This window comes from Trichosurus vulpecula, chromosome 5 (assembly GCF_011100635.1).
Source record: "Trichosurus vulpecula isolate mTriVul1 chromosome 5, mTriVul1.pri, whole genome shotgun sequence".
In the NCBI taxonomy this organism is placed as follows: Eukaryota; Metazoa; Chordata; class Mammalia; order Diprotodontia; family Phalangeridae; genus Trichosurus; species Trichosurus vulpecula.
Window position 1 is genome coordinate 281968880 of NC_050577.1, and position 27538 is coordinate 281996417.

Below are 27538 nucleotides of genomic sequence, written 5' to 3' on the forward strand. Positions count from 1 at the left end.
GAAATTAAAGATATCTATAGGCATATGAAAAAATGCTCGAAATCACTACTGATTAGAGAAATGTAAATCAAAACAATTCTTAGATACCATATCTCTCCTGTCAAATTGGTTAAAATAACAAAACAAGAAAATGATAAATGCTGGAGAGGCTGTGGGAAAATTGGAACATTGTTACATTGCTGGTAGAGTTGTGAGATGATCCAGCCATTTTGGAGAGCAATTTGGAACTATGCCCAAAGGGCTATAAAAATGTTCATACTCTTTGACCCAGCAATACCACTTCTAGGGTTGTATCCCAAAGAGATCTCACATGTCGGAAAAGGACCCATATGTACAAAAATATTTATAGCGGCTCTTTTTGTGGTAGCTAAGAATTGGAAATCAAAGGGATGCCCATCAATTGGGGAATGGCTGAACAAGCTGTGGTATATGAAGGTAGTGGAATACTATTGTGCTATAAGAAATGGGGATAATACGGACTTCTTAACAACCTGGAAAAACCTACACGACATAATGCTGAGTGAGCAGAGCAGAGCCAGGAGAACAGTATACACAACCACATACACATGGATTCTGTGAGGACTAACCCTGACAGACTTTGCTCATCTCAGCAACACAAGGTACAAAGACAACTCCAAAGGACTCACGATGGAGAATGCTATCTACATCCAGAGAAAGAACTATGAAGTTTGAATGCAGATTGAGGCACACTTCATGCTTGCTTTTTTCTCCCTCTTTTTTTTCTCTCTTTTGTTTTTGTTTTTGGCTTGTGTTTTTTTTTGTTCTGTTTCTTCTTTCTCATGATTCATTCCATTGGTCATAATTCTTCTCCACAACTTGAGTAGTGTGTAAATTAATTCAATAATGCAAAGTTATACGTGGAAGTTATATGGGATTCCATGCCGTCTTGGGGAGGGAGGGCGGGAGGGAGGGAAGAAAATCTAGAACTCAAAATTATGTAGAGCCGTGTGTTGTAAACTAAGAATAAAAAAAAAGAATGTGGGATCCCTTAGAGTTGTATAAAATTTAAATCTTGTCTGGATGTACAAAAGCTCATTTGGCTACTACTACAATCTCTGAAGAATTATAGCTAAAATTGTCCAGATGCAGAAGCAGTTCAACAAAACTACTTGCTTCTCAATTTTGTGAAGGTACCTTCAAACAATTATTGATGCTCCCTCTTTAATTCTTCAGCAATCTTTGGCTAATTTTTTACTTCAGCCTAGGAGTTTAATAAGCTAGAGATTCCAAAAGGTCATATCCATTTCTGTCTTTGGAAACTAGGTAGAAATCAGTTATCTCTCTGTAACTTACTTTGGAAGTCCTAGAGAATTTCCTAAGGCACACAGAGGTTAGTTAAATGAATTGGCCAGGTTTGCACAGCTAGGAAAAGAAATTTGAATCCAGTTCTTCCTAAGGCTGAGTCTAGTGGTTTTACTGCTATACCACACTTGGCTCAGTAAGAAGAAAGTAGGTAAAACTCCTATGAAAGCTGCCAGATAAAGATGCTCACCTGCAAGTTGGATTTTTCCCTTCAATTCAAACATGCACAAACTTTTTTTTTAGTTTGGCTGTCCTTTCAAATTATAACCAGTATTTGTAGTTTAATTTGTCTGGAACTGTTTTGATACCTTCATTTGGATTCTGACCTAAAATGCATTTGCTCAATGTAATTTTAAAATGTACATTGTGTGAGGTGTTTCCTCTTAAGAATTTCAGCAAACATCACTTATTTCACATGTTACACTGGACTGTAACTAAAATATTTTGTGAAAGGCTTAAAAACCTAAGGAAAGAATGCATCCTGGAGCTAAATAGACTAAAATTTATTTTTATTCCAGGTGACCCCATAACATATTGGTAATCTTTGGATTGCTTTACTTGTTACTCTTTAATATTTATAGTAGACTCTACAGAGCTCTGAATAACTTTAGATACAAAAAGAACAGCAGGGAGTAAATAAAGCACTTTCTTTTTGTCCTGGTATTTAGATAATTAATCTGGAAAAAAAAGTTGACTTTAAAACATCACTACAGATCTTACTTTGGAAGATAAAGTTGTTTTTTCCCCTGTTTTATCAACTGACCTTTTAAAAACTGACTTTATAATAGTGTAACTCTTGGCAAAGTTAAGAAAAAATTCTAGGAAGAATTCTACCAGTTTGCAATGTTAAAAATAGACAGCTCCCAAAGGCAATATTTCATTAGGTAGCTACAGGTTTGCATATGTATTTTGTGATGGGAGAGAAACAGAAATAACTATATTACACCTAGAATAGAAGAGTACAGGGGTGGGACTTTAGTTATTGAACTGGTGCTATGTCAAATTCCATGCTAACCCATTTCTATCTCATTCTCTGTTTTCTTTCTCCCATTTTACCAACACAAACAAGAACACAGTACTGTCAATAAAGACGACATCATCATTACAGTCCCAGTTACCATATAGGCATAACCTCTCAAGTGCCCAAGGCAATTACTTAAGACCAGACATTAAGAGTTTCAAATCTTCATTGACTGGAAGAAGGAGTTTCTTCACACTGAGATCTCTATGCAAATTAAATTACAGGTCCAGATTTCTTTTTTTTAAAATTCAAATAAAAATTGATAAAGAGTGCCCTAAATTTTTTTGAAACAATATCTAAATTATTATCTCATACTTTTAAAAATAGAAAACACCTAACACACAAAAACACAAATTGCATCAATACTGATATCTTTTTGTTCTGATTCATTTTATGCCTATTCCTCTCAGAGGCTTTTAGCATTTAACTGCTAATTTAATTATTCCAGCTGTCTTATAGCTTCAGAACATCCTTTTCAAATTGAGGTGTTTTTTTGTTCTTTTAGGACTTTCTTTTTTTGGACTAGACCTACAATTCATTGGTATAAAGAATTCCCATGAAGAAACTCCCTCTATTGATGTAAATTTGGACTTATTCTGAAACTTAGAGCCTTAGAGAAATGCACTTGGGCACTGAAAAGTTAAGTAGTTCACCCAGGGTCATATAGCTAGTAGATGTCAAGCAGGAATGGCTTTCCATCACTAATATTAAGGTGCCTTTCCATTTGTTTTTCTAACTTGGTGTTTGCTATACCTGAAAATGCTTGTTACAAACAAGCTGGGAACTCTTTAAAGCTTGAGCTCCATACTATATGTACATTTTGGGATAGTGATATTGCAAGTAGTGAAAGCTTTTTTTCCTGAGGAATCCATGAAATTAAAATGTTTTTGAAGTTTTAACTGGCTACAGGATTCACTCCATTAAAACAATAGCCTAAAGTATTGTTGATAATAATATTAATATAGGTTTTCTTTCCAAGATAATTTTACATTTTGAAAATCTGTAAAAAAAAAGTTTTCATTCCTTAAATGTTGGAATTTATGCTCTTATAATGTAAGTTTCTTAAGATTAGATATTGAACTAGGAAAGGTAAAAGACATTTATCTTCTCCATTACATTACTAAGCTATCCCTGAGAACAAGAGGTTCCTGCTAATTTATCATTGGGTCTGATTTACTGAACTACAATGTGGATGCTATGTTCCTCCCTATCTATATTTGAATGTTTTTGTATAATACCTGCAGAGTGCCACACGCAGCATGACACTTAGTAATTACTGTTTAAATAAAATAATTATCAGAATCAAGTTTTTAGATTGAATGGATGAGCATTTTCATTCTCTTTGCTTCAATCTTTTATAGCAATATCCATCATTTATGACTGACACTCACTCAATTGCCTTGGATTGCCCATAAATGACTCTAACTCAGTGGTGTCAAACTCAAATTAAAACAGGGGCCACTAAACTGTACATAAGGATTCCTTCAGGCCACATATTGATTTAGGAAACTGCATATTAACATTATAATTTGGTTTGGCCACACTCAGGAATGTTATGGACCACATGTTTGACATCTCTGCTCTAAATCATCTCTAATTTGTGGGTACTATTAGAACTTTGCTACTTTTCACTTTGGAATTGTCTTCTGTTGTTTACATTACCAATTTGGAAACATGGTATTAAACCACTACAAAAAATGATGTGTACATACATATATTAAACATTTTATTATAAGTTAAAAATAAATAACACTCAAAACTAAAAGTCCAAATTGTGAGCTTCACTTTGCTTCCACCTTCACTTAGAAAAAGATGTATGTGGTGTTTAATTAGCATTTTAGACGGTCTCTCACAGAGTCACTGTAACAAAACATGCTCTGTATTCTTCAGGAAAGCCCAACAATAAAAAATACATTTCTAAAACAAAGAAACCAAGGACCTTGGGTCTAATTCAGTTCATGTTCTAGGCACAGAGCCTCACTAACCCTAAGATAAGTAAATTGAGTTCTCTATTTAAAGTTTTCTTTAAAATATTTTTGTGCTTAACTGTAAAAAAATTTTCTCAGTATTTTATTTTCCCCCTCAAAAATGAGACCTAAGATATTCAATATTAAACAAATAATGTGATTTCCATTCAATTATATTGTTAACTTTGTCTTGCAATATTACATTGTTTTTTCCATCAAAATGTCAATATTTGGGAGAATGAATTAACGAATATAAAAGCATTTATTAAGTGCTTAGTATGTGCAAGTCACTTGTGTTAAGTGCTGGGGATAAAAATACAGAAAGCAAGATTATCCCTATCCTTAAGGACCTTATATTCAAATACAGGAAGATATTTTATATCGACAGATATTGATATACATATATGATAGATACGATAACATATCAATATTATACAATATATCTATATGATATATCTATGTCTGATATAGATATATCATATCTATCATATCATAAATATTATATATCATATTTATATATACACATATATATGATATATATGGAAATGGGAGCCAGAGATGGGGTTCTTTAATTTGGAAAAACCTAAGAATGGTGAGTAGAGTCATAGGGCAATTGATTTGACACATGCTTTTCAGAAATGGTAGTGTTGATTTAATTACTGTGTCCAGACTAAGAGGTAGAAAAGGAAGAGTATACTCACAGTGGAGTGGCAAGAAAATGGTCAGAATGTGGCCCCGTAGATCTGGGAGTGAGTAGGCATGGTAAACTTTCACAAATAATGAAAGCATGAGAATAATATTTGTGATTTTAACAGCTCCATTAAAATATTGGAAGGGATCTATTACAAAAGTGATAGTATGTTTAGTGACAATAAAATAATCAAGTAACACTTCCTTATAATAATTAATTATACCATTCTTTTCTCTTTCTTCCTCCTCCCCTTCTCTTTACACATGGACAGAACGGGATTTCCAAACATAATTCTGGTGGCTTTCCCTATAAATTATGTGAGGATGAAAAAACAGAAATATGAGAGTGGGCGCCTAATAAAACTTCGAAAATAGTGCCCCTTTCCCTTGCATTATTCTTTTATCCCTGTACTTTCGCCAAGGTTCCAGATATTTATCCCCATAATCTTTCCAAAGTTGCAGATAATATCACACTGACCCTCAGGATTAAGTAAATTACCCCTTGGTGGTCTTTTACTACTCTGTGGAATTTTCTATTTGGTTTGCCTTGTAAATATTCAGTCTCAGGATCTTCTTTCATTTTCTTTTCTCCCTCTACAAGAACTAGATGCTGTGCCTCCACAGTGTCTAATGCTTTTAAATTTTCTTGATATAAATAACTGAAAAAAAGATTTGGGCTTTCAAAATTGATAGAATAGAGCAATATTTGGAGGGATTCCTAGGGCTAACCCAAGAAAAACAGTTGGTTAAAATGAGGTTATTTCCTTATTCTTTTTCTTTGCTCTTGACCATTCTTTATGACCTGTGGAAATACAAATTTCATTGCACTAGTGTTAGCAATGGGTGTATCCATATGCACCATCCTGGTTGATGAGCTTGACCAAAGTCTTGTCTCCACTGGTATGAAAATGAAGCCTCCCATAATTTTCCCTCTCCCACGGAGCTCAAATTATCTCAAGAGCTTTCCTTAAAGTGCTACTGTGTCTGATCTTTTTCTTGAAACTTCCTGTAATCGCTTTTCTAATCGATCCAATTTGGCCAGATTTTCCTTCAGCAGCTTGCTATTTGGAACCAGTTGTAAGGCTTTCTCATAATAACCTCTTGCAGAAACATAGTCTCCCTGTGGGGGAAAAAAGAAGAGTTACATTCTGTTCCATAAGAATACTGCCATCTGAGAAAGGCAAATGTGAGAAATCAACATTATCTATACTCAATTTAATATTAATGTTTAAAAAAGGAATATTCCACACTACTGGCAATTTTATCCTTGTTGGTGGACACTTTCCAAAAATGTTTTAACTACAGGACCTGACGGGGAATGTGAAGAAACAAGAGTCAAACCATAAGGTGGGACAGTGGAAGAACACATTTTCAATTCTATTAATGCAAGGTGTGAGGATTTAGGGTAAAGTATTTGCAAATGACAGCAAGGCCATTACTTAAAGGCATTCCCATGGGTAGAACACAGCTGGTACCTTTTGGTGTTAAGGTAACTCTCTAAATTTTAGGTCATTCTCTGAGACTGATCTAGATGAGACAGGTAGGTGGCACAGTGGATATAACGTTGAGCCTCTGTCAGGAAGACCTGAATTCAAATCTAGCTTCAGATACTTACTAACTGTGTGACTGTGAGCAAGTCATTTAGCTTCTGTTTGCCTCAGTTTCCTCAACTAAAAAATGGGGATAATAATAGTACCTTCCTTCCAGGTTTGTTGTGAAGCTCATGTGAGACGATATTTGTGAAGTACTTAGCACAGTGCCTGGCACATAGTAAGTGCTATATAAATGCTATTATTAATATTATTATTATTATTAGGTTGTCATGTGCAATACTGGAATACCAATAAAATTACAATGAATAATGTTTTTTATCAGCATAACTTCTGCTACTATTGTCATCACTATTTCAAAACGTTTTCTTCTTATAGTATAAAACCAAAACAAAGACAACAGCTGTGTTGTGTCCATGGTCAGAGTATTACTGAAACAGATAGTGTTTGAACCCATCCGTCCGATACCTAAACCAGTACTATACAGTAAATTATGCTAAATTATTTTAAATCAGTAAAAAAAAAATTTAATGGAATATCAGCTTACTGAAATGCCAGCTTTATAAAATGAAAGTGAAGGTAATTTAAAAACTGTTCCGTGTCTAGGTAATGGACACAGCTCTTGGGAGCAGTATGTGAGAAGGGAGGAAATGTCTCTATTACCCTAGCCTATGATCTCAATGCCAATCCAAATCCAACTGTCCTCACATGTTCTATCCACTACATCACTGTCAGCCCTGTCATCTTCATGGTTTTCATTCTCTTGCTTGTAGTCTGAACTGCCTTCTTTGTCTCATCTCCACTGTCAATTCTAATAGCTTTCCTCAGCTACCTTTTTGTAAACCCCTTTGTTTATAAAGTCTCAATTCATTCATCAGTCCTTGCCCTCTGTGCCTAATTCCTAATTTCAGATTTTCTTATTTCTGTTAATGGCATGTGACATTGTCCCATTTACCCAGATTCAAAACCTTGAATTTGCAGATGGTTCCTCCCTCAACCTTAACATTCAATTAATCTTTAAGTGAGAAGGTAAGGGAATAAGCATTTATATAATGCCTACTATGTGCAAGACACTATGCTAAGTGCTTTTTACAAATATTATTTCACTTGATCTAATAACCCTGGGAGGTAGGTGCTATTATTATAAGCAGACAGAAGCTAAGTGATTTGCCAAGGGCCATACTTGGCAAATAAGGTCACATTTGAATTTGGGTCTTCCTGATTTCAGAGAAATCACTTTATCCACTGTGCTACCTAACTGCTTAATTTACAGATTCCATAATGTATCAACTTTTGGTCTGCTTTTTTCCATGTCTACTGCCAAATACCATAGTTACTTTCTTACCTCTACCTTGGACTCTTGTAATAACCTACCAACATCTGAAACATGGGTGTTTCAGGGATAGGTACCAGGATAAAATAGAGAATAACACGTTTTTAAAGATTGAAATGGAGTAAAAAAGCAAAAGAGAATGCTGGGCTGTAATTTTTTAAAAAGATGAATCTTAATGCAGATATAGGAAAAGCCCTACATTTAGGTGACAACAAAAAAAATCATAAGTTCATGAAGTAGAGACATCTTAGTCTCTCCTTAGAGGCAGCTTTTGTGGGAAAAGGTCAAGTATTTGAGTTGATTTCAAGTTTAATGCGATGCAGCTGCTAAACAAAATAACTGATTTTAGGCAGCATTTACAATGTCTGGATTACTGGAAGTAGAGGTCCCACTGTACTTTGCCCTGGTCAGACACCCTGCTTATCTTCTGCAAATGTAGCCTGTAGCCTTTTTGGGGTGCCACATCTAGGAAATGACATAAAAAACCTGAAGAAATGGTTGAAGGAATTAAGGATATTTAATATGGAGAAGAGAAGAAGGTGGGGAGGGGAGATGACTATCGTCTTCAGGTATTTATAAGGCTGCCATATGGAACGATGATCAGCTATTTTACCTGTGTAGTTCTAAAGGAATGGGCAACTAGGTGGTGCAGTAGATAGAGCACTGGGCTGGGAATAAAGTAGATTCATCCCCACTTATTGTGGAGTAAAGAAGAAGAAGACTGAAAAAGAAGGGAGTTAGCTTTTTAAGGCTTGAATGCTAAAGAGAACTTTTTGTATTTGCTTCTGGAGGCAATATGAAGCCACTGGAGTTTACTGAATAGGGGAGGGAGTGAAGGTGACATGATCAGATCCTCATTTTAGGAAAATCACTTAATGGCTGAACGGAAGACGGACTGGAATGGGGTAGACAGACCCACCAGCAAGCTATTGCAATAGTCCAGGCATGAAGTGATGAGGTCCTGTATCATAGACAGAGAAGAGAACAGAATATATTTGAGAGATGCTGCAAAGGTGAAATAGACAGGTCTTGGCAACAGCTTAGATAAGGAAGTTTAGAGATAGTGAGGAATCCAGGATGACTGGACTTCAAGCCTGAGGAACTGGGAGGATGGTGCTGCCTTCCACAGTCTGGATTAGGCAAGGATCTAAGCAAAGTAAATACATTATATACCTAAGGGGAACTTCTCGAGCTGACATGAATAGGACAAAAGGATATCCAGCAATCTGGAGCTGTACTACTCCTTTGTCACATGTGCTTGAGCTTACCATATATACTTGTGGGAGAATGTGCTGTGGACTTTTAAAGGAAAGAGGAGTATAGAGGAGAAAAAGTGTAAAAGTATAGAATGGAAGGAAACAATGAACTATCATTACCATGAATGTGAATGGGGTGAATTTACTAATAAAATAGAAGAAGTTAGTAGAATGTAGAGTATAAAGCAAAATCCAACAAGAAACATACAAGAAGCATACTTAAACATTAATTCTCACAATTAAAATGAAGGGTTGAAGTAAAAGCCTCATGCTTTTACTCATGCCTCAGCTGAACAGAAAAAAATCAGAGGTAGAAATTATGATTTCAGATAACTCAACAGCAAAAATAAACTTAATTTAAATTTTTTTTTAGAAAGAGAAACCATTTTGCTTGTTGGTACCATAAACATTGAATTAATTTTAATACTTAGCATGTGCACCCAATGGCATAGCTTCTAAATAGTTAAAGACACTAAATCAATTACTAGGAGAAAGACAATAAAACTACAATTTAAATTGTTTATCCCTATCAGTCCTTGATAAATTTAACCAAAAGCAAATTAGAATTAATGACAGACCTGAACAGAGTTTTAGGAAAATTAGATATGAAAGATGTCTGGTGATTACTAAATAAAAATAGAAAGGAGCATACATATTTCTAAATTGTGCATGGCACCTTTTTAAAAACTGATTATGTTCTACAACATATAAACCTCAAAAATGCAGAAAATAGAAATATTATACACATACTTTGCTAATCACAACATAAAAATATATTAAAAGGCCACTTGAAAAAATATTAAAAATCAACTAGAGACTAAATAACTTAATCCTAAAGAACTCTAGGTAAAAGAACAAATTATAGATAGGTAATTTTATTGAAAATAATGACAATAATACAACATCATTCCAAAATTTGGGGATTGGAGCCAAAGCAGTCCTTAGGGAGAAATTTATACTCTAAATACTTTTATCAACAAAAAGAGAGTAAGAGTGGATGGATTAATTGAAAATGCAACTAAAAATATTAGAAAACTAACAAAATTTTAAAAACCCAATTAAACACCAAAACAGTTTTGCCAATATGAGATATACTACAGAATGCTATAGGCAGAAGAAATCTTAGAGATTATCTAATTCAAATTCATCAACTGAGGACCACACAGGCAACATGGGAACAGAAGATAAATTGTTAGACACACACACACACACACACACACCCTGTAAGTAGCAAAGTCAATTATGTATTTAAACATGTGGATTTTCAGCTTATATTCATCATTTATATTAGGGGTTCTTAACCTTTTTTGTGTGTCATGGATTCCTTTTACAATCTGGTGAAGCCTCAGAATAATGTTTTAAAATGCATGAAATAAAATACAGAAAAGACAAGTAGATACAGAATTGGTCTATATAAAAGGAAATTCCTTTTGCTACCTTGATGTGTTCAATTCCACCCATGTTCATCCAGGCCTGTGCTTGGTCTGGGTTGAGTTGCACAGCTACTTGATAGCTCTAAATAAATAAGAAACAGCTCCAGGTCAGAAAGCAAATACTCATTAAAAACCCACTGCGTGTGTTAAATAAACTTCTTTATTTATAGGAAATTTAAATTATTAATACAATTATCATAAAATGATAGCCATTGTTTCCATGAATGGACTGTTAAATCTCTATGATTAACTTACATTCACTGGATCACCTAAGTTCTGCTAAGTGTAAACTGGAAGAAACTAAAAAGTATAATTTCCCAGCAGAGTCATCCTTGTAGACTCATGGAAACTGTTGGATCTTTTAGAAAATATAAGTGATTTTTATTGTGGTATATTAGTTCCCGTTGGTCTTAATGTATAAGAATACTTTGTGCTTTTCAGTTATTTTCACTATAGGCAGTAGTAGTAGTAGTAGTAGTAGTAGTAGTAGTAGTAGTAGCAGTAGTAGTAGTAGTAGTAGTAGTAGTAATAGTAGTAGTAGTAGCAGCAGCAGCAGCAGCACTAGTACTAATTAGTACTAGTAAAAATAACACTATAGAATCATGGAACTGGAAAGGGATCTGGGAGATTGGCTGCTTCAGCTTCACTCTGACACTTACAACATTCCTAATAGGTGCTTATCTAACCTTTGCTTAACTATGTCTAGTAATAAAGGATTTCATTAATTTTCAAAATGGCTTGCTCCATTGTAAGACAGTTCTGTTAGAGAAAGTCCATATACTGAACTGAAATTCATCTTGCTGCAACTTTAGTTCAATTTTATTGTTTTTGTATTACCAAAACTTAATGCATAAATGCTTAAATGCATAAATGCTTGTTGCTTACCTACCAGCCTGCCTGCCTGCCTATTGTTTGGAACTATACAGAATCTCTTCTTCCAAAGGGTAGTTCTTCAAATATTTGAAGGTAGCTACCAAATACACCTTTTCCTGCAATGTTCCTGACAAATATCTTTCTTGATTCCTTACCATTTTGATCATCCTCCTCTGGATGTTGTTCAGTTTGCCAACCAGATGTAGTCAGTCTGACCATAGCAGATTTAAAACAAAACTATTATTTCCCTTGATCTGTATAGTATTGTTGCTGTTGAGTTTGTCCTTTGTTCTCAAAGAGGACCGTGACATCAGGGAGATGATGACATGACTTGCAGGTGACTTTGATTTGAGTGAGGGAAGGCTGTGCAAGGCCACCAGCCTCACTTTCTCCTCCAGAGCCATCTGGGTCCAGTGGCCAGATAGTCATCAGGACAACTGGAGATGGCTCAGGTTGCAATGGGAGACCCTGGCCCTTTTAGGCTAAGGTCTTTTCAGGTTCTCATTTTGACTGAGATAACGCTCATTCAGTGAATAGGCCTCTTTAAGAAGTGAGTCAAGGGATGGCCCCTTTATTTAAAAAAAATCAAACTGGGAGAGGAAGACCCTCAGGGTTGCTCACCAAAAGAGAAGCAGTTACTATTTACATTCACTCTGAGCCAGTGGTGCCCAAAAAATTGCCATTAAGTGGTACTTGGGTAGGGGCCTATTGCTGTTCAATCTATGAGCTCCAGAGTGAAATGGGTTTAAGGTGTGGCACAATATAATTTTATTAACATGGCCCAATATTGCATTAGCTTTTTTTTTTCAAAGCAATGTTGTCACACTATTTTGCCATATTAAATTTCTGATGAATTCAAACCTTCCAATCTTTTTCAAATATCTCACTGTCAAGTCTGACTTAATTTACTTTCTTCTTATACAACTGATTATTTTGAAGTTAAATGAAATGCTTTGTGTTTAATAGGGTTAAACTTCATTTATTTTGGCTTTACCTAGGATAGACAGTTTAGCTTATTGTCTTAGACTATCTAGATTTACCAAAAGTAATAACAATAAGACAGTAGAAACAAAATATTGTTATGACTAATTAATTTTATTCTCCATGAAGGAAGGGGCTTTGATTCATCTTTGTATATCCCATAGCAAATTGAACACCTCAAATGAGATTGTATTTGTAAAAAGCACTTTACAAATCTTAAAGCATTATACAAATGTTATTATAATTATTATTATTTGCCACCTTCAATACTTAGGGAAGTGCTTTAGATATGGTAGGTGTTTAATAAATACCTGTTGAATGGAATGATAAGAAAACAAATTCAAATCATGGATTTATTTTAAAAAAAGGAAGGAAAGAAAGACAGAAAGGAAAAAAATAACTTCTAGAGAGTACATCCTACTTTTGAGAACTTATCTAAATTATATATGGTGGTAATCTACCGTGGTGTAGGACTTTCCACAATGTTTCACCTGACTAATCATAGATGATTCATGTATTCAGGTATATTTATCCGTGTGTGTATTTACATGTGTTTGTAGACACACAAACATATGCCTATATACAAATATACACATATTTGTTTGTAAGAGGTGGCATAGCATGGGGGTAAAGTGCTAGGTTTGGAAACGGATCCCTTAATTGAAATTCTATCCTCGAAAAACTAGGTGGGTGATTATAGTCATGCCGAAGTTCAACATACCTCAAGAAACTTTCTAGAATTTATCTAAATTATATATAGGTTATGATCTGTCTTGCTGGAGGCATTTGCCATACCAAGAGTTTCCTCCACTGATAAAATCACAGATTCCTCACATATAATTGTATATTCATTTGTATTTAAAATTATGACGTCAGAACATTACAAGTTATAATTGTTTCAACTAAGTGGGATAGACAATAGATGCCTAATATTTCATTGAAGAGAGAAATCAGTTTGGGCTTAGAGAGAAAATGCTATTTATGGTAGAGGTTAAACTTGAATTGAGCCTTGAAGGATGGATATAATTCAAATAGGCAAAGAATAGGGTGGATAAGGTGTTCTGGTGAGGGAGAATGCAAAGAACTAAGCCACAGAGACATAATCTGAATATTCAAGACATGTTTATGGGATTGAATTGACTAATTCGATTATACTGTAGTGTTCATGCAGGTAAGTAATTATAGAAAAAGTTGGAAAGGTAGGTTGGGACCAAGTTATGGAGGGTCTTGAAGGTCAGGCTAAAGATGACCAAAATGATGACTCTAAGGCACTATTAGATCCTCAATTATGATTTTTTAAAAAAGATTCAGTTATACTTATTATATATATATACTTATATTATTACATATTATACTTATATGCTACATGATTATATTCATAATACAAGAAATGGGAATAATGTATTTAGAAGTATTTCCCAAAATGTTTGAAAGGAAAAGGATCAATAAGGAAGTTCAATTAGTCAAGGTAACCACATTTCTTAAGTGTACCAGCTATAATTAAAGTTTTACTCTGTATAACTTCAAGCATTTGAAATTCTATTAGTATAGGTACTCCCTTCACCAATTCAGATCACAACTCCTCTACAATTTAATGGATGTTTTCAATAGTTGCTATGGCTGAAATACCCATAGAACCCTACAGCCAGACTGATGAAAAGCCTCCATAAACTCACCTTTAAAATCCTTTAAAAACAAACATACCCCATCAAAAGACCTGCACATAAAACCTCTCTAGTTTAGGAGGATGTGCCAGAGCTGGGTTTGGCACTGCCTCCTTGCCAACACAGCCCCCACCATGCCATGATGCATTGAAACAGAAGGTTAATGGAGAACTCTAATTCATTACAATCACTGAACTAAAAACTGGAGCATATTGAATCTGTTCAACATACCTCAAATGCTTTATCAAGAAAATTCTGTTCCCTTAGTTGGTTTCCTTTTGTAAAGAAAAGCTCAGATATGACTTTAGGGTCCTTTGGCTTTAGCTGGAGAGCTTTATCTATAGCTTCCAGTGCCTAAAGAAGGAAAAATATTAACATAAGAAAGAATTCTCTATTGCAAAAATACACTTAATATAAAACTACTTATGTGGCATTTGTTTGTTACCGTAGAGTATAGGGCAATGAATATCAAAACACTAAGACACCAATCCTAACTTTGCCACTGACAAACGGTCTGATCTTCAGGAAGTCACTTCACTTCCCCATAACGCAGTTTCCCCCTTTATAAACTGGTATCAGTTGGAATATGTGAGAAAAAAATAACCACATGGCTAATTCTATAGTGCTTATTATGTGCTAGGCATTGTGCTAAGCACTTTACAATTATTACTTCCTTTTATTCTCACAATGATCCTAAGTGGTAGGGGCTATTATCCTGAAGTGGAGTGCTATCCCTACTTTATAGATGAGGAAATTGAAACAGATAGAGGTTAAGTGACTTTCCCAGAGTTGTATAGCTACTAAGTGTCTGAAGTCAGATCTGAACTCAAGTCTCCCTGATTCAAGGCCCAGTGCTCCTTCCACTGTTCCACCTAGCTGCCTATAGGTGCTAGTCACATTTCAAAGGTGAAAGATGACGAGTAAATAGTTCAAATGCTCCATAAGTATCCTTATAAATGTCAGGGGAAATCAAGGAAAGTTCTCCAGCATGTTGGATGAAACTTTTGTGGAGAACTAACTGGAGAACATGGACAAGTCACAAAGGATGGACATGCAGGAGGTTGCAATTTCCACGATTGTACTTTGCATCCAACTTTGGTAATATTAGAGTATTATTTTGAGAGTGAAAATAAAGTGAGCTAGTAATATATAAGAAGATTATTAGTTTTTTGAAGGAAAAATGCTATTAAATCCAAGGCAATATTATTGATTAAAGATAGAAATTGCATTATAACTATGGGATTTTTTTCAGGAGGTAGTCAGTGCATTCTTTTAATAACTAGTCATAGAGGCATCTGGCTAAAAATATATGTAAGATACTCAGTGATATGATTAACCCCAAAAGAATCCAGCTTTTATCCATGTTTGAATTTAGCTCTTTATCCACTCATCTGCTCTTACTAGTGGACCCACAGAACATTTAAAAGCAAAAGCAGCACTTTACTCAAGCACCGCAGTACCTTGGGGTAATGTTCTTGCTTGCTGTAGATTGCTGACAACAGGCGATAACATTCTAGGCATCCAGCCTCTTCTGACACAATGTGGTTGGTCATTTTTTCAGCTTCTTCTGTCTGCCCCATCATAGCTAAAACCTGAGCCTAAAAAACAATTTCAATGTTTTGTTTTTGAAATATTCTTCATGATTTCCTTCCAAATAAGTTTTTTTTTACTTATCTTAGTCATTTAGTATATATTAACAATGTTATGGTGAAGAATTTTCAGAGCTTGTCAGTAATTCACTGATATTGCTACACTAACCATTTGATAGTCTATGGTTCTCTTCTTATGCCTTAGGTCACTGGAAAGGAACATCTGCTAAGGTAGCCCTTTGAGGATGAAAAATTTTTGCCAAGACTTCCAGTTCTGAATATATTTTTATGGTGTTAACAGGTGAGTGTGCTGGTAGATAAGTTTCATTTGTTGCTGCATTAATGAGTAGGAAGAGCAAAGACTGATGATTTGGGTATGAGTATCTTTGGTGAATGAATTCAACAGTTGGTAGCATCTGAAGAGAATAGAATACTGTAGATGCCAGGGTTTCTTGACTGAAAGAATGCCACTGATTGGGTCAATCACACATTGTTCATATTTTTGTCTTATTCAGATTTGATAACTGACTGGCATCCTAGGATTTGTAGTTTATAGGAAGAAGTATTCCCTGTCAGTCACAAAAGTGATTTGGGACTATGAAGATCCTTGAGCTGGAAGACAGGGTTGAGTCATGCTTCGAAGTTCTTAGAGGGACACACACAGTCTGCAAAAAAGAAGGAGGAGAAAGAAGTGGGGACTAAAGCAGCTGAATGGCAGTAGAAGCTGTGGGTAGACTTCCAAGCCAAGCCAAGATGGAAAGAATCAGAGACAGGGGCAACAGGCAAAAATTCAAAAAGGAGGGCAGAGGTGTGTCAGAGAGATTGAGGTAGACCATTAGGCACTGCCAACATCTCTAAACAGAGAACTAAGACTGAAGTTACTAGTCTTACCTACCTCAAGGACTGAGGGAAAGTCCATCATGCCTGTCAAGCAACAGACACAATAATACATTCTGCTTCCTTATTTCACCTATATATTTTCTTGTATCCTCATTTTTTGCCTCAAACATAAAGAGGCTAGAAATTGACTAGAGTTCAACAAAAATTTTAATTGGTCAGTGAGCCAAACCTGTCTTATTGTTAGGAATTTTCCTAACTGTGGGCTTCAAACTACTGTGATCATCTTGTTCTTGTTTGTCCCTCCTTCTCGAAGAGGACCATGACATCAGGAAGGTGATGCCATGACTTGCAAGAGAATTGTATTTAAGTGAGGAGGGCTGTGCAAAGTCACCAGCCTCACTTTCCCCTCCAGAGCCATCTAGGTCCCATGGAAAGATATAGATCAGAACTGGAGATGGCCCTGGATGCAGTGGGAGACCTTGGCCTTTTAAAACTAAGGTCTTTCCCAGGTCTCAGTTTGAAGCAACACCCAACCAGCAACTAAAGCTAGGTAAAAAATGAGGCAAAGAATGGCCTCCTTTACCTAGACAAAAAAGTTAATAATCTGGGAGAGGAAGATCCTTAGGGTTTCTGGCCAAAACAGCAACAGTTGCTATTTATATTCATTCTGAGCCCATAGTTACTCTAACAGTAACCTAAACACATTTCCTCCCAAGATTGCACTGACACCTTATGGCCAAACTAAATATTATAGTCACACTGGGACCTGAATTCTCATTCACCTCTCTACACTTGGTATTGTTCCCACATATCTTTTTCAATAAACATATGCCAAACACCATCCAAATGCACTCTTCATTAGAGGTCCTTCCTTTTTTTAAGGTCCAGCTCAAGAGTCACCTCCTCCATGAAGTCTTCCCTGAATGCTTGCTTCCCTCCCCATTCCCTATCCCTCCCAAACCCTCTTCTCCTCCCACTCCCCACTCCTGAAGTCTTAATTTTCCTCTTGCTTTAATTTCTTGGGATACTTTGTTCGACCCCTCCTACACTCTTAACCACATTTTGATTTACATTCTTATGTATTTCTATTTGAGTCTCTTCCTTTTTGCTAGATTGAAAGCTCCTTGAGAGCAGGGACTGTTATTTATTCTATTTCCAGGCTAAAACAGATCATGCTAATTACTTTTTCTCTGACATAAACTCCATAAAATAGAGAAAAGCACCAAGTGTACCCAGGAGTCATTATATTCCTTCTAGGTAAAAAAGCTCATTAGTCCTGAGCAGGGGTACAAAGTCTCCCCATAGTGCTCAACTCCTGTATCCTCTGCTTCCTTCTCTCCATTTCCTTGTAGAAAGTATTTTTCTCTTTAAGAGTTCCCAGGGGAGACTCAAATTTGCCTTCTGGCTCAAATGTCTCCACTTTCCCAAATTCTTCTCAGAAGAGAGTACTACCAATTCCTGGATGTCAATCAGTTCTTAAATTCCTCTTGTCTTTGGATTCAATTGTTCTTACCAGGGCCAGCTGGATATCCTTAGCTGAAGGCTGGAGTGCTGCAGCTTCACGGTAAATTTGTAATGCCTCTTCATACCTGCCAGTGTTGTAATACAGGGCTCCCAGGGGGGACAGTATTCCAACTGTTTTTGTTATATCCAGGGCCCTAAATGTTAAGAAAGAGCAAAACATCTTTTTTTTTCACTTTGATTCTTCCCTGTATTTGTGATCTGTGCAGACTGTTAACCATTCAAACTTCATTTTGGGTGATTCTTGTCCATATCATTCTATAACCCTTTCCTTTAAGAGGCATGTTTCAGGAACATTCATACTTGGAGAGGACTATCTCTCTCAAGATGCTTTGTTTATATTTTATGATTTCAATTTGTATCAAGATAAAGAAAATACAGATTATTGATCAGCATATTATAAGAACCCACTATGTGTCGAGCACTGGGCTAGGGGCTAGAAACACAAAGTCAAAAAATGAAACAATTCCTGCCCTCAAGAAGGTATATAATCACGTTTTCCTTTTAGCAAAGAGATGACTCTGCTGAGTCATTATATTTATTCAAGAATACATGTTTGGAGGGTCTTTTCTAGGGGAGGCAATGGATTTGTGTTGAGCCATCTGCATTCTTTCAAGTGGATTTTTTTAAAAAAATATGGCTGACTTGGGTTATATAGTCTGTGATTTCAGAAATATGGTGACTTCTACTGAAACATTTCACCATCTGAGGTAACCATGCAACCAAGTATAGACTAGGATATATATTTCAGTGTTTTCTCTGGAAAGTTACAATACTACTCATCATTTGGAGCTATTTCAGCTGACAAGAGGAATTGATAGACCATGGCTAGTATTTAAGAGCTTTTCTTCCTCAACAAACCAAAAGGTGATGGGTGACACGAGAAGTTGTAGGGGAAAGCCTAGGCAATTCTCAGGCTCTGAATAGTATGGAAAATAAAGAAAAAATGGTCTTCAGGACCTGAGTCTAGGGAACTTCAGATTCACTAAATAGGGGAACACCACAAAGTCATAAAGAAGTTTTATATTACACTTATTTTAGCATTCCTCTGCTGAAAGGATTTTTATATCTTTTCAGAGACTCTCCATCCCTATTCATCCTTCTTTTAAATCAAGGATGAGAAGACTATTGAGAGTCCTTTGGCTAAGGGTAAAATTGTATAAAAGTTTTTGTCTAGCCCTTCTGCAAACCAAACTCAAAGAAAAGTCTGGGAAAAGAAAAAACCAACACCACCAATTTCATTAGCTTACTCAACTAGTAAAATACGTGTTGAGATGATACCTGCATCCCACTTCTATCCTCTGGAATGATACATATTAAATGTAATCATCTCTTTCAAATCAACAGCTGCTCAAACATTTGAAGCCACCTGTCATGTCCTCTTTCCCAGCATTACTGAGGGAAAAGTGTTAGACAAGTGGCTAGAAAAATGAAAGTTGAATCTATGAGGAGCTTCAAAAGAATTGTGAATGTTTTATTTCAAGACAAGTTGGAAAAGGAACCACTTTTTTTTCACCTCACATGCTTACCGTTTGTACCATTCCTCAGCTTCTTTGTTCTCTCCCAAAGACCTGTAGAGTCTGCCAAGATTAACCATGGCCACATGATGACGTGGGCTAAGTTGGATGGCCTGTTGGTAGTGGTACATTGCACTTTCTGGAGCCCCTGAAATCAGGGAAGAGGTTGCTCAGACTTGGATGTCCCTGAAGTTGTCAAATACTTGAATGTTTTAATTTCTCTTCTACTTTTGTAGTTAAATTGATCAATATTAATTTAGCAAGCTATGAATCAATCTGCTTCTTGTCCTTCCTGATGCCTGGTTTGGTGATTATTTAGCAAAGTTGCAGAATATTTAAATTGAAAGCAGCTCATCAGCATTTCAAGTAAGGGCTGGGCAAGATAAATAAAAAGAAATCATAATCATTAGATCTTAAGAACTGAAAGAAATATTGGAAGTAGCTGGCATAACCTTTTTTCTGATGAATTATCTCCTTTACAATATCTCTGACTCTGTTTGTATTGAAATGCTCATCACTGGAGAGTTCAATCTTTTTTTTTTTAGATTTTTAAAAATTTTTTTAAATTTATTTAATGTATTTAGTTTTCAGGATTGATTTTCACAAGAGTTTGAATTACAAATTTTCTCCCCATTTCTATCCTCCCACCCACCCCAAGATGGCGTATATTCTGGTTGCCCCATTCCCCAGTCAGCCCTCCCTTCTGTCATCCCACTCCTCTCAAATCCCCTTTTCTCTTCCTTTCTTGTAGGGCAAGATAAATTTCTATGCCCCATTGCCTGTGAACCTTATTTCCTAGTTGCGTGCAAAAACTTTTTTTCTGTTTGTTTTTGAACATCTGTTTTTAAAACTTTGAGTTCCAAATTCTCCCCCTTCTTCCCTCCCCACCCACCCTCCCTAAGAAGGCAAGCAATTCAGCACAGGCCACATGTGTATCATTATGTGAAACCCTTCCACAATACTTATGTTGTGAAGGACTAACTATATATTGCTCCTTCCTAACCTATCCCCCTTTATTGAATTTTCTCCCTTGACCCTGTCCCTTTTTGAAAGTGTTTGTTTTTAATTACCTCCTACCCCTATCTGCCCTCCCTTCTATCAGACCCCCTTTTTTATTTTCTTCCTCCTTCTTTCCTGTGAGGTAAGATACCCAATTGAGTGTGTATGGTATTCCACCCTCAGGTCAAATTCGATGAGAGCAAGATTCACTCATTCTCCCTTACCTGCCCCCTCTTCCCTTCCTACAGAACTGCTTTTTCTTGCCACTTTTATGAGAGATAATTTACCCCATTCTATCTCTCCCTTTCTCCCTCTCTCAGTATATTCCTCTCTCATCCCTTAATTTGATTTTATTTTTTTAGATATCATCCCTTCATATTCAACTCACCCTGTGCCCTCTGTCTATATATATATATATACATACACACACACACATATATATGTATATGTACATATATACACATACATATAATACACATACATATATACATGCATACACACACATACACACACACACACACACACACACACACATATATATATGTATGCATATTCCCTTCAGCTACCCTAATACTGAGGTCTCATGAATCATACACATCATCTTTCCAAGTAGGAATGTAAACAAAACAGTTCAACTTTAGTAAGTCCTTTATGATTTCTCTTTCTTGTTTACCTTTCCATGCTTCTCTTGATTCTTGGGTTTGAAAGTCAAATTTTCTGTTTAGCTCTGGTCTTTTGACTGAGAAAGTCCTCAATTTTGTTGAAAATCAATATTTTGCCTTGAAGCATGATATTCAGCTTTGCTGGGTAGGTGATTCTTGGTTTTAATCCTAGTGCCATTGACCTGTGGAATATCATATTCCAAGCCCTTCGATCCCCTAAGGTAGAAGCTGCCAGATCCTGTGTTATTCTGATTGGGTTTCCACAATACTCAAATTGTTTCCCTCTGGCTGCTTGCAGCATTTTCTCCCTGATCTGGGAGCTCTGGAATTTGGAAACAATATTCCTAGGTGTTTTCTTTTCGGGATCTTTTTGGGGAGGCGATCTGTGGATTCTTTCAATTTCTATTTTACCCTCTGGCTCTAGAATATCAGGGCAGTTCTCCTCGATAATTTCTTGAAAGATGATATCTAGGCTCTTTTTTTGATCATAGCTTTCAGGTAGTCCAATAATTTTTAAGTTATCTCTCCTGGATCTATTTTCCAGGTCAGTAGTTTTTCCAATGAGATATTTCACATTGTCTTCCGCTTTTTCCTTCCTTTGGTTCTGTTTTATAATATCTTGATTTCTCATCAAGTCACTAGCTTCCACTTGCTCCAATCTAATTTTTAAGGTGGTATTTTCTTCAGTGGTCTTTTGGACCTCCTTTTCCATTTGGCTAATTCTGCCTTTCAAGGCATTCTTCTTCTCATTGGCTTTTTGGATCTCTTTTGCCATTTGAGTTAGTCTATTTTTTAAGGTGTTGTTTTCTTCAGTATTTTTTTGGTTCTCCTTTAGGAAGTCATTGACTTGTTTTTCATGGTTTTCTCACATCATTCTCATTTCTCTTCCCAATTTTTCTTCTACTTCTCTTACTTGCTTTTCCAAATCCTTTTTTAGCTCTTCCATGGCCTGAGACCAGTTCATGTTTTTCTTGGAGGCTTTTGATGTAGGCTCTTTGACTCTGTTGACTTCTTCTGGCTGTATGTTTTGGTCTTCTTTGTTACCAGAGAAAGATTCCAAAGTCTGAGACCGAATATGAGTGTGTTTTTGCTGCCTGGCCACGTTCCCAGCCAACTTACTTGACCCTTGAGTTTTTCAGCAGGGTATGACTGCTTGTAGAGTAAAGAGTACTTTGCTCCAAGCTTGGGGCAGATGCTGCTGTTGTTTTCAGAGCTATTCTATACAGCTAAGCTCTGCCACACCAGCACTCCTCCTTCCCCAAGAACCCTCAATCTGGACTGGACTTAGATCTTCAGCAGGCTCTGCACTCCTGCTCTGATCCACCACTTAATTCCTCCCACCAGGTGGGCCTGGGGCCAGAAGCAACTGCAGCTGTAGTTCTGTAGCTGCCCCACCTCCGCTGCCCCCAGGGTGGTGGTTGAACCGGGAACTCTATCACCCTGTCCCCAGCAGCTTTTCCCACTAACCTTCTCTGTTGTCTTTGGTGTTTGTGGGTTGAGAAGTCTGGTAACTGCTGCAGCTCACTGATTCAGGGCACCAGGGCCCACTAGTTGGTCTAGTTGGTCTGTGCGGCCCACATTGGGCTCTGCTCCCAGCTCCGTGCACAATAGACCTCACCCAGCAACCATCCAGGCTGTCCTGGGCTAGAGCCCTGCCTCCCTCTGCTATTTTATGGGTTCTGCAGTTCTAAAATTTGTTCAGAGCCATTTTTATAGGTTTTTGGAGGGACCTGGTAGGGAACTCACACAAGTCCCTGCTTTCCGGCCACCATCTAGGCTCCCTGGAGAGTTCAAGCTTTAGGACTATTCTGATTATTAGAAAGTTTCTCTTGATTTGGATTCTGCCTTCTTATCAATTTCATCCATTGATCCTAGTTCTATCCTCTGGAGCTACTCACTGTTGTGGAGGAGAGGCAATGAATACCCGAATAGTTATGATAGAAAGCAGAATGTGATGTAAGAAGTCCCAAAAATGCTATGAGAAATTTTAAGAAAAGACACATCACTTTAAGCGGAGAGAAAAGGAGGGGAAATTGATGGTAGTGGTGAGGGAAATATTTATGAGGAAAGTGGCATTTGAAATGGGTCTTAAAAGCAGGAACTTCAACAGAGACATGGTGGAGTATGTTCCAGGCAAGGGAGATGGTTTAAGTAAAGGCACAGAAAACTGGAGAAGGTAGGAAGAAAATGGCGAGTAGGCTACTTTGTGTGAAGGCAAATATTATGAGATGATTTTTAAAATTTAATATTTTATTTTGTCCCAATTACATGTAAAAACAATTGTAACATTCTTTTTTTTCAAATTATGAGTTCCAAATTCTCTCCCTTTCTCCCTCCCCACCCCCAATGAGAAGGCAAGCAATTTGATATAGGTTGTGCATATATAGTTATACAAAACACATTTCCACATTAATTGTGCTGTGAAAGAAAACACAGATAAGAAAACAAGAAAAATAAAAAACTAAATAAAACTCTATCTCTGATCTGCATTCAGGTTCTACTAGTTCTTTTTTTAGAGATGGACAGCACCTTTCATTATTAGTCCTTCAGAATTGTTTTGGATAATTGTATTGCTGAGAATAGCTAAGTTATTCACAGTAGATCATTACACAATATTGCTATTACTGTGTACAATGTTCTCCTGGTTCTCTCATTTCACTTTGTATCAGTTCATGTGAGTCTTCCCAGATCTAAATTGCTCTCCAGAATGGTTGAATCAGTATACAAATTCACCAACAGTATATTTGTGTTTTATTTTTCCCATATCCCCTCCAACATTTGTCATTTTCCTTTTCTGTCATATTAGACAATCTGCTAGTGTGTGGTGGTAGCTCAGAGTTGTTGCAATTCTCTAATCAATACTGATTTAGAGCATTTTTTCATATGACTATATACAGCTTTGATTATTTTGTCTGAAAACTGAATGTTCATATCCTTTGACCATTTATCAACTGAGGAATGGCTCTTATTTTTATAAATTTAAATTGGTTTTCTACATATTTAAGAAATGAGGGGCAGTTAGGTGGCACAGTGAGTAGAGCACTAGCCCTGGAGTCGGGAGGACCTGAATTCCAATCTGGCCTCAGACACTTGATACACTTACTAGCTGTGTGACCTCGGGCAAGTCACTTAACCCCAATGCCCTGCCTTACCCCCTCCAAAAAAAAGAAATGAGGTCTTTATCAGAGAAACTTGCTGTAAAATTATTTATCAAAGTAATGCTTACCATGTATTTCCCTCCATCATATTTTCCCCACCCCTGTTTATCCTACTCTCTCTCTCCTTTTGCCTTGTTCCTCCTCAAAAGTGTTTTGCTTATGACTTATACTTCTGCTCTCCTTTCTATCACCCCCCTCCTACTTTCCTGTATGGTAAAAAAGATTTCTACACTCAACTGAGAGTATATGTTATTCCTTCTTTGAGCCAATTCAAATGAGAGTAAGGTTCATGTACTCCCCACCTCCCTTCCCTCATCTTTCCTTCCAATGTAAAGTCTCTTTCAGGCCTCTTTTATGGCAGATGATTTACTCCATTTTACCTCTCCCTTTACTACTCTTCTCCCAGGGCATTCTTCTTTTTCACCCCTTAATTTTTTTTTAGATAATCATTCCATCATATTCAACTCACACCTGTTCCCTCTTTCTATGTATACTCCTTCTAACTGCCCTAATAATGAGAAAATTTTTAGGAGTTATAAGTATCATTTTCTCATGTAAGAATGTAAACAGTTTAACCTTATTGAATAACTTATGATTTCACTTTCCTGTTTACCTTTTTATACTTCTTTTGAGTCTTGTATTTGAAAGTCAAATTTTCTGTTCAGCTCTGGTCTTTTCATTAGGAGTTCTTGAAAGTCTTCTATTTCATTGAATGTCAATTTTTTTTTTCCTGCAGGAAAATACACTAAAGGATTATACTCTGTTTTGCTGGGTAGGTGATTCTTGGTTGTAATCCTAGCTCTTTTGCCCTCTGGAATATCATATTTTAAGCCCTTAGATCCTTTAATGCAGAAACTGCTAAATCTTGTGTTAGCTGGACTGGCTCCACAATATTTGAATTGTTTCTTTTTTGGCTGCTTGCAATATTTTCTCCTTGACCTGGGAGCTCTGGAATTTGGCTATAATATTCCTGGGAGTTTTCATTTTGGGATCTTTTTCAGAAGGTAATCAGTGGATTCTTTTAATTTCTATTTTACCCTATGGTTGTAGAATATTAGTGTAGTTTTCCTTCATAATTTCTTGAAAGATGATACTTAGGCTCTTTTTTTGATCATGGCTTTCAGGTAAACCAATAATTCTTAAATAATCTATCCAGGATCTATTTTCTGGGTCAGTGGTTTTTCCAATGAGATACTTCACATTTTCTTCTATTTTTCCATTGTTTTGGTTCTGTTTTATAATTTCTTTATTTCTTATAGAGTCATTAGCTTTGATTTGCTCCATTCTAATTTTTAAGGAATTATTTTCTTCACTGAGCTTTTGTACCTTCTTTTCCATTTGGCCAATTCTGCTTTCGAGGCATTCTTCTCTTCACTGGATTTTTGTGCTTTTACCATTTGGCCTATCCTGTTTTTTAAGTTGTTGTTTTCTTCAATATTTTTGTTCCTCCTTTACCAAGCTGTTCTTCCATGGGCAATTCATATTTTTATCTGAGGCACTGGATGCAGGAATTTTGATGTTTTTGTCTTCTTCTGAGTTTGTGTTTTGATCTTTCCTATCACCATAGTAACTTTCCATAGTCAGCATCCTTGTCTGCTGTTTGCTCACTTTCCATCCTATTCCTTGACTTTCAACTCTATGCTAAATTTTTCAGAGATAATTCTGGGGACCTATAAGTTTTCAGTTCTTCCAAGGTGATATGATCTGGCTGGGGTATGTTTACTACTTTTCTGTATTGTGAACTTCTCTGTGAATGACTACAAGCACTCTTTTCCACTTTAGAACTGTGACCAGGGGACCTGCTCCTCTGAAGCTGCAAGATCTAGTGTGCTAGTGATCCTCCTTGCTCTAGGACTGAGAACCAGGACTGTGCCCCAGATCCAGGTATGGGCAATGTAACAGAGCCCCTAGTACCAGCAGAGGGACCCCTGTAATCTCCTTCTGACCTGTTGTCTGATCCACTTACCATTTATGGGCTCAGAGGTCCTGAAACTGCCACTGCTGCCTGATTCAGTTGTCTCCAAGGCCTGTTCCTGTTTTGCTGCGATCAGATTTGTCCAGCCTGCACTGGACTTTGCTCCACTATCAACCTGGTGCAACAGACCTTTCCTGATAACTTTCTAAGTTGTCTTGGGCTGGAAAATTCTTTCACTCTGTCCTTTTGTGGGTTCTGCCACTCTAGAATTTGTTTCGAGGCATTTGGGAGAGCGGTAGGTTGAGGGGGGAGTCCTCTGCCTTTTCTCTGCCATCTTGGATCCAGCTCCATGAGAGGATTCTTTTTTTAAAAAATCAATTTATTTATTTTTAGTTTTCAACATTCACTCCCATAAGTTTTAAATTTTCTCTGCCTCCTTCCCCTTCCACCTGCCAAGACAGCAAGCAATCTGATATAGTCTCTACATATATATTCTTATTAAGCCTATTTTCACATTAGTCATTTTGTATGGAAGAATTATAATGAATGGGAGGAACCCCAAGAAAGAAAAAACAAAACAAAATGAAACAAAAAAAAAAGAGAGCAAACAGTATGCCTCGATCTGCATTCAGACTCCATAGTTCTTTCTCTGGAATGTGGATGGCTTTTTCCATTATGAGTCTTTTGGAGCTGTCTTAGGTCCTTGCATTGCTGAGAAGAGCTAAATCTATCAAAGTCAGTCATCACACAATGTGGTTGTTACTGTGTTCAATATTCTCTGGGTTCTGCTCACTTCACTCAGCATCAGTTCATATAAATCTTTCCAGGTTTTTCTGAAGTCCAACTACTCATCATTTCTCATAGCATAATAGTATTCCATTACATTCCTATACAACAACTTGTTCAGCCATTCCCCAATTGATGAGCATCCCCTCAACTTCTAGTTCTTGGCCACCACAAAAAGAGCTGCTATAAATGTTTTTGACATGTGGGTCCTTTTCCCATTTTAATGATCTCTTTGGGATACAGCCCTAGAAATGGTTCAAAGGGTATGCACATTTTTATAGCCCTTTGGGCATAGTTCCAAATTGCTCCATGAGATGATTCTTGAAAGGTAGGTTGGAACAGGTGTGACAAGGTCCTCTCCCATCTAGCCTTGAGTAAAAAGATTAAGAATTTGTTCAGTATACAATGGGGAACCATTGAAGGTTTTTGACCAGGAGAGTGAGATAACGGTATAGATATA

The 27538-nt window shown here is 36.6% G+C and overlaps 1 protein-coding gene across 2 annotated transcripts in view; it reads right to left on the bottom strand.

Moving 5' to 3' along the window:
• Positions 1-4817: 4817 nt before the first annotated feature.
• TMTC1 (transmembrane O-mannosyltransferase targeting cadherins 1) overlaps positions 4818-27538 on the bottom strand; it is a 404339-nt gene continuing 381618 nt past the window's right edge. For both annotated transcript variants that reach the window (XM_036761095.1, XM_036761094.1), the window contains 6 exons: positions 19571-19706; positions 18034-18178; positions 15552-15689; positions 14323-14445; positions 10578-10655; positions 4818-6121 (listed from right to left, as the gene is read on the bottom strand). In XM_036761095.1, the coding sequence (XP_036616990.1) occupies positions 5969-6121; positions 10578-10655; positions 14323-14445; positions 15552-15689; positions 18034-18178; positions 19571-19706 (773 nt within the window). In that variant the 3' untranslated portion in view covers positions 4818-5968. The remainder of the gene's footprint in view (positions 6122-10577; positions 10656-14322; positions 14446-15551; positions 15690-18033; positions 18179-19570; positions 19707-27538) is intronic.